An 8163-nucleotide genomic window follows, 5' to 3' on the forward strand; every position below is an offset into this window, starting at 1 on the left:
GGGAGGGGGTGGCCGGCGGGCCGGGCCGAGCCGGGTCCGAGTGACGCGCTGACCCCGCGCTGTGCCCCTGTGTCCGCAGTGTTGGTCGCCCGCGCTCCCCGGAAGGCGCTGGGCTCCAGCAGCATCAGCGCGGGGCCGCCGCTGCCCAGCAGGAGAGGTGAGTGCGGCGGGGCTCGGCCCTTCCTCCTCCCTTCCTTCCCTCCCTCGCTATATCCTTCCTTTCTTCTTTACTTCCCTCTCTCTCTTTCCTTCTTCCTCCCTTCTTTCCCTCCCTCACTATATCCTTCCTTTCTTTACTTCCCCCTCTCTCCTTCCTTCCTTCCTTCCCTCCTTCCCCCCTCCCTCATTACACCCCTCTCTTTCCCCCTCTTTTCCTCCCTCCTTTCTTCTTCACCTCCTTCCTTCCCCCCTCCCTCCCCAGCACTGACATCTCACCCCCGCAGGTGACAGGCGCCCTGTGGGGCTGAACCGGGTCTGTGTGAGGCCGGTGCCCACCTGGCAAAGGGGCATCAGCGACTTCCTGAAGCTCCCACCCAAGGACAACGGGGCACCCGACGGAGACACGCCTGGCACCAGCGGCCTGGAGTGGGTACTGGGGCAAGGGGAGGCACAAGTTGGGGAAGCAAGTTGTGATTATTTCTCCTCCGTGGCTCTGTGAAACTCCAGTTTGTCTTTGAAGGAGCAAGCGGCTGCTGAAAAGTTGGCAGTGTGTCTCCTGACCTGTGTATCCTCATGGAAATGATGTTTCTCAGCAAAGTCTGGCAAAGTTTCCAGGGATCTCGTGGAGGTTCCTGAAAATGGGTGGAGTAACTAGTAGTTGAGGCAAGTTCTCAGTACTCAGACATAACTTTGCCAGCAGAGCAAAGTTTTGGAAAAGCTTAGGAGACCACTAACAACTTCCATGTGCCAGAAATTGGACGGCTTTTCCAAGCTGAAACCTCAGAGATTAACTTGTGGGCTGCACTACTGACTAAAAAGGCAGCAGTGTAAAATACTGTCTTACAGACACTCTGTTTTCCATAGAGAATTCTGGGTTGAACCTCCATTTCTCCACCAAATACAGATATTCCTAAACTGCCAGAGAGAGCCCATAAGAATCAGCCCCAAACTGTCCTGCAGGACAAGCAGACAAAGGCTTTTGAGTGCATCCCACCTGTTGGTGAAACAGAAAGCGTTTGCTGTAGCACAGAAAAACCTTCATCCCTTTAATTTGGAGTTTGTTGGGCTGAGTAAGAACCAGGTAGTGAGAAGAGGATGCAGGGTGTCCCCATCCAAAACAATTTGCAGCTTCCCAGTGTGTTCTGGAAGCAGCAGGAACTGCACAAGCTTTTTGTTCCATAAGTTAGTCAGGTGGAAACTCGGGGGTGAGATGGAGTTACACAGCTTCCAAAGAAAGGTGTGGAACCTGTGTGTGGCCCTTGGGGTCCAGGACATGCAGGGACCATCCAGGGATGTCTTGCTGTGGGATTGTTTGGAGGAAGTGTCTCTGCAGCTGCATCTGGGCTCCGAGCACGTGGGATAAAGTAGCCCCTGTCAGTCCTGATGCCTCAAGGTGCTGGATGAGGCTAATTAAAGTCATTTGGGTCACATGGGCTTTGGGAAGAGGTCTTGGTTAGCCTTTCAAACCAGAGCTGGGTTCTGCTAATGCTTCTGAAATAATTTTCTTTACAGAGCTCGGCCCCTGACTGCTGAAGATGGAGAGTGCTTGGAGGAAGAGTAGATGTGATCTGACCTCAATTTTCATGTTAAAATGCTTTTCCTGCTGGACCTGGGTTTTGTACATTTCTATAGTTTTTTTACAATTTTTTTATGGCTTTCTTTCAGCTTTTGTACAAGACTAAAAGTCTGAGAGACAGCATGAACACTGGAGAAATTAATTACCTTTTACTATTTGGCACTTAATGTTCAGTGTAAAGCACTGGTTTAATGTTTGCTTGAGTTCTTTCTGCATGTTGGGCAGCTTTTGTCTTTCATCTTCTGACTGCCTTGTGCTCATCCAAGATTTGCATGATCGCAGTTGTTCTGTTTCTCAGAAGCAGATCCTCTTTTTTTTTAATAAACTGAGGCCTTCTGACCACAAACCTGTGTTGTGTCTTTATGGTAGTAAAAGCTGTAAATGAAGATTTCTTTGTCCAAAGATGGGAAACTGGATTTGGAAAGACACTGGAGAGGTGGGTGGGCAACTTCCTCTGATTAGAGGTGAAGCTTGATTAAAACAAACTGGTTCTTCTGAAGAATCAGAACCCTGAAAGCTGGGGGAGCAATAAACGGTTAAAATGAAATAAAACTTGTTATAGTGGCTGTTAAAATGTTATCACATAACTTTTGGGGTAATTCATAAGTAAAAAAGCAAGTGGGGCCTTGTGATGGGTCTTAATATCAGAGATTCTGCTTCTGCTCAGGAGCTCCCTGAAAGATCAGGGTGCTGTTGAGCAGATGAAAAGGGGAATTTAGGAGGAGATTAAAATTTAAATTTAGCACATGAGGAGAGTTTAGCTCTCCAGCTCTTGTAGGCAGCCTGGTGGGGAAAGCGGTGAGTGCTGTAAAAACCTCCTCCCAAAAAGTCTATAGCTAAAAAGGAGAGTTGTTACAGAAAAGCAGTTCAAGTTTGAAGGAGAAGTAGCAATTGATTTCTCCTTAACAGAATTTTTTTAAAGATTATGTAAATTAAGGGGGAAAATCTGAACAAGCCACCAACTTCCTTGCCCTGACACCACACAACATCACAGTGACAGCTCCCACAGTGGCACTACTGGCAGCTCTTTCCTCTCCCTTTGACCTGCCAAACCAGCGTATCCTCAGTTCCATTTCTCCTCTAAAAATGCCTGGGAGACAGCAAAAACCTCTGGGCTCTGATCAGATCTGCTCATCACCTGCATCCCCTCAGCTGTTATCCATGCTCAGCTGCTCCATGAGGGCTGTGCAGCTGCCAGGTGGGAAGGGGGGAGGATGAGGAGCTGCTCGTGACAGTGAAATCCAGGCTGCTCATCAAAGAGCAATGGCTCGTGGAGACCTGGAGCACAGATCCCAGAAGGGTTTGGGTTGGAAGGGACCTCAAAGCTCATCCCATTCCACCCCCTGCCATGGGCAGGGACACCTTCCACTAGCCCAGAGTGCTTCAAGTCCCATCTAACCTGGCCTTGGGCACTGCCAGGGATCCAGGGGCAGCCACAGCTGCTCTGGGCACCCTGTGCCAGGGCCTCCCCACCCTCACAGGGAGGAACTTCTTCCCAGTAACTCATCTATCCCTGCCCTCTGGCAGTGGGAAGCCATTCCCCCTTGTCCTGGCACTCCAGGCCCTTGTAAATAGTCTCTCTCCATGTTTCTTGCCGGCTCCTTCAGGCACTGGAAGGCCACAATCAGGTCACCCTGAAGCTTCTCTTCTCCAGGCTGAACAATCCCAATTTTCCCAGCCTTTCCTGCCAGCAGAGCTGCTCCATCCTCTGAACATCTTGGTGCATCCTCTGGACTCGCTCCAACAGCTCCCTGTCCTTCCTGTGCTGGATTGCTCTCACACATCGTTAAACAGATAAAATCGGATGGAGCAGGAACACAGGAGGCTGCGGAGGGATGTGAGGTGCACCGAAGGAGCTTGGGATCAAATATGTGCCTCTGTGGTACACGCCCACCCTGCCGGCAGCCTCAGGAAAGAGCAGCACTTGGTATTCAGGAGCAACTAAACTGCTTTTGCCTCTAATAAACAAATAAATGTGCTCCCTCTGCACAGATTAAATCCAAATGTTTACATCAGGAGCTGCAGTCTTAGAGCTGAGATTTTAACAGGAACAAAATGCAGGAGAAGGTGTTTACTGGGCTGCCTTCCTGCCCCCGTGGGAATACGGGAGGGTGACCTTCAAGCCACGCTCGCTGGGGCTGGAGCTGCTTTAGCTCCAGCTGTGCCCCTGCTGCTAATCTGTGAGTCTACAGAGAAACAGGAACAGCGCCCAGCTCTCCCAAAAATGAGGGGGAAAATCAGAAAGGGAGAGAGTGCTAAAGCTCAGGAGCTTCAGACAACCCAAAATAAAATGTATAGGTAAGACCAGACTTGTAGGAGATTTTCATGTCCAAAAGCTTGCCTGTTGTTTTTTTTGGTTTGTTTGGGTTTTTTTTTTTCACAGCTATTGTTGTTCCAATAAAAATCTCCTAAAAATGGCACTGTGTGGGTCTTAGAATGCTGAGGGAGCTGCACCTGTGCTGACACCTGTGCTGAAGGACTTCCATCAATCTCAAGAAGTGCTTCAGTTCAACAACATAATTAATAGTGAAGTTTAACGTGGCAAAGAGGGGTCATGCACAGTGTTGAAAATTAATTTACGGATAAATTGTCTGCATCACTGTACTGGATGTAATGTTACAGCACCTAACAGAGGTTTCCCCTGTGAAAGGGGATTTCTGCAGCCTTAGGGCAAGAGGTGTGGTCCAGAGAACCTCCTAGGAGGAACAATCAGCTGGAAATCCAGTCAGTATTACTTTTATATCTTCAGAGTAGTTTTCACTTCTGAGGTAATTTCTTGTAATTTTCAGAGATTATTCCATAATGATGGATGATATTTTGGTTAAGTCCATATGAACACCACAGCTCACAGACAGCCCCTGGCAGGGCCTAAAGGGGCTCCAGGAGAGCTGGAGAGGGACTGGGGACATGGGCTGGGGGGACAGGACACAGGGAATGGCTTCCCACTGCCAGAGGGCAGGGCTGGATGGGATATTGGGAAGGAATTGCTCCCTGTGAGGGTGGGGAGGCCCTGGCACAGGGTGCCCAGAGCAGCTGTGGCTGCCCCTGGATCCCTGGAAGTGTCCAAGGCCAGGCTGGACATTGGGGCTTGGAGCGGCCTGGGCTAGTGGAAGGTGTTCCTGCCCATGGCAGGGGGTGGATTGAGAGGAACTTAAAGATGTTTTCCAACCCAATCCAGCCTGTCCTTCCAACACTGTTAAACACCAGTACCCCGTGCTGACCGTAGGTGTCAGCAGCATCTTCAGCTACAAACGCTGGGCTGTGCCAGGGACCGGGCAAGGCTCCTTCTGCCTTGGACCAGTTTATTTAGGAAACGCGAAGAGAATATATAAATGTATGGATGAGAGGCTGGAGCTGCTCATTTCCTGAGAGTCTGTGTTATTTTGCCAGGTAAGGAAATGGCTTCAACAAAATCACCCACCGTGCCACCGGCTGAATCCCCATGGCTTCCTCAAACCCAGCGGTGCTGCAGGGACAGGGGATGGGCAGTGAGGGCAACCCACTCCCCCCAGCAGATTTTATTCCCATCCCAACACGTGGAATTTTCTTCCAATAGTCCAAATTATTTTTCTGACCCCCGACCTTGAGAACATCACAGCCCTGAGAGCACAAATGAGCAATAAACTGTTCTCAGCTGAGCCCCCCATTCATGCCTGAAGGTTCAAAAGCTCCTTTTGACCCAGGCTGGGGCACCCACACTTTTCCCCAGGGGACATTGGATCACACCACAAATGAGAGCTCGGGATACACTGCTGGTACAACTGGACGTGTGTCTCAGCAGGAGCTCTTGGATGCTCCAAAAGCAGCTGCAAAGTGAGCACATGAAGTTTTTAGGAGAGGAGATGGAAGTGTTCAGGAAATAAGAATTCCTGAGGGTCTAATATGTTGAATTTTAAATCTTACGGGGCAAAATGATCTTTGGGCAAGAGAGAGTGATGGAACAGACGCCATCCTATCCCATCCCCATAGCCTCAGGCTTTTCCCTCTTCACATAGGGATAATTACAAATTGCTGCTGCTCCAGAGCACTTCTGAGCTTTTCCCGGCAGACCCCTTCTTCCCTCGTGTCCGGAACAGGACAGACGGCACATTTCTGTTGGATTTAGCTGGAAGGAAGGATCTCCTGCTGCTGTCCCACAGCCGGGGCTGTGCAGGGGGGCAGCTGCTCGGCGGGGACAGCAGATGTCCGGGCCATGGAGATGCAGACGGAGGGGAGGGGAACAGGGCCATCAGCTGTCAGGCTGCCGACCTCTCACCCCACCACGGGAAATACAGCGACAAATCTCAGGGACCTCATCCCCAGATGAGGGGTTTTCATCGTTTTTTCTGATTTTCAAGGCTTTTCCTAAAAAATAATCTGTTGCCAGACCATGTCCAATTTACAGCCATGATTGTTGACTTCCCTCTCTTTGGGGTGCAGCCTCCCTGCTGCAGACACTGTGGTTTGGAGTTCAGGTGTTGCCTGCTTATGTTAAGGGAGTTACACTCGACTCCTTCTAGAGCATTATTAATTTCGCTAAATTCCAAAATGCATATTCCTGCTCTGGATTGAGTGGTTACAGGGCTGTTTCCATTGGAAGAGAGAAGGGTGAGACCCTGGTACCTTCTCGCTCTGAGCAGTCACTCCTCTGCCCTCACCTCTCTGCCAAAACAGGCACTTTCAAGCTTTGTTTTTACTTTGGCTCTGTTTTCTCCCCCTCTGCACATTACCCAGAAGGATCTGAGGTCCGTGTCTGCAGGGTCCCCCCTGCCCACGCTGCTGTGTCGGGGTGGTGCCTCCCTGTGCCTGATCCTCAACAGGAGCTTCATTGTCCTTCCCGCTGCTCCGGACAAAGGGGAATTGTCCTGCCCACCAGCTCCAGCCGCCCTGCGGCCACAAACCGCTTCATCCCGACCGGAGATGCAAGAAGAAAAGCAGGATGTTTCCTTTCTGTTCATAATAAGGCGTTTGGGAATCGGGCTGGAACCTCACCTGTCTGGGCTGAGGACCAGGAGGCAAGCAGAACCTCTGCTGGGGTGCTCCTCTTCCCCCCCAAACGTTTTTGGGTCAGCTTTGACCCCCCCCCCTTCATCCAACACACAGGCTGGCGTTGGGATAAACTCCTAGGGGATTATCACAGGGCTAATGAGAATCCACACGTTGAACAGGATGTAGCAAAAGAACTACTTGGACTAAAACTGATGATAAATAATTTTGCAGAATTAAGATGCTCCTTGGGAGTGCCTAAAAAAAAATGGGAGCCGAATTGCAAAAGTGCCTCTCCCTTTGATCAAAGATATTGTCAGTATTGTGATATCCACATTATTATTATTTTCCACAGATAATAGCACAAAGAATAAGCAAAATAAACTCATTCTGGAGCAGACAGGATGCTGCCAGGACAGGCTTTTCAGGTGGGTGGATTGAGACATTCTACTTTTGATATTGACAACACAAAAGGTTTGATAAGAAATATTAAGCCTTTATTAAACCTATACTGAGTCGGCCAACTGCACATACGTTTTAAAAGAGAAAGGAAAAAAATCTAAAGTGAAATATCCATTTTTATTAGAACTGGGCTTTGTTTTCAGGTTAATTATGGCACCAGGGAAAAATTTCCAAGCTCAGCCTCAGGATTAGGAGGTAGTAAGGGAAATAAATAATTTTAATGCCTAAATTCTGGATCTGTACACATTTTCCGAGTGATATTTCCAAATAAACCTGTGGTTCATCCTTGGTGGGGCCCATATGCTGGCAAGCTGTTACGTGTGTGGCTGGATAATGGGATTGTCCCCAGGCTGGAGGCCTGCCCACCAGGGAGGGAGGTTTTCCTCATGGTGTTTTTAACCATTTTCAAGGAATGAGCAACCTGGTCTGGTGGAAGGTGTCCCTGCCCATGGCAGGGGGGGAATGAGTTGGTCTTTAAGGTCCCTTCCAACCCAAAGCAGTCTGTGATTCCATGATTCTATGTCAGTTTAAAACATCTGTTTAAAACTGGAAAATGCCAAGTTTCACCAGAATCAGCCTGAGAACATCCAGGTGACAACCCCAGGGGGTTTCTGCCCCTCTTCCATAGAATCAAGGAATGGTTTGGGTTGGAAGGGACCACCCCAGTGGGTGCTGAACCTCAGAGGATGCTGAGCCCCAACAGGGTGCTGAGCTGAGCCCCAGAGGATGCAGAGCCCTGTCAGGTGCTGAGCCCAGGTTTGTGCTGAACTCTGGTGGGTGCTGAACCCTGGAGGATGCTGAGTCCCAATGGAGTGCCAAGCTGAGCCCTGGTGGGTGCTCAGCCCCAGAAGATGCCAAGCCCCGGCGGGTGCTGAGCACGGCTGATGTTGAGGCCCTGTGGGTGCTGAACTCCAGAGGATGCTGAGCACCGGTGGGTGCTGAGCCAGGTTTGTGCTGAGGCCGGCTGCTGCTGAGCACCGGTGGGTGCTGAGCCTGGTTGA

At 50.0% G+C, this 8163-nt stretch overlaps 1 protein-coding gene across 1 annotated transcript in view; it reads left to right on the forward strand.

Moving 5' to 3' along the window:
• The window catches only part of KIAA0101 (KIAA0101 ortholog), a 2931-nt gene extending 850 nt beyond the window's left edge, over positions 1-2081 (forward strand). Inside the window, exons 2-4 of the mRNA XM_008631296.2 lie at positions 6-157; positions 444-585; positions 1672-2081. Coding sequence (XP_008629518.2) covers positions 6-157; positions 444-585; positions 1672-1720 — 343 coding nt within the window. The 3' untranslated portion in view covers positions 1721-2081. The remainder of the gene's footprint in view (positions 1-5; positions 158-443; positions 586-1671) is intronic.
• The last annotated feature ends 6082 nt before the right edge of the window (positions 2082-8163 follow it).

Source organism: Corvus brachyrhynchos, unplaced genomic scaffold (assembly GCF_000691975.1).
Source record: "Corvus brachyrhynchos isolate BGI_N302 unplaced genomic scaffold, ASM69197v1 scaffold164, whole genome shotgun sequence".
Lineage (NCBI taxonomy): Eukaryota > Metazoa > Chordata > Aves > Passeriformes > Corvidae > Corvus > Corvus brachyrhynchos.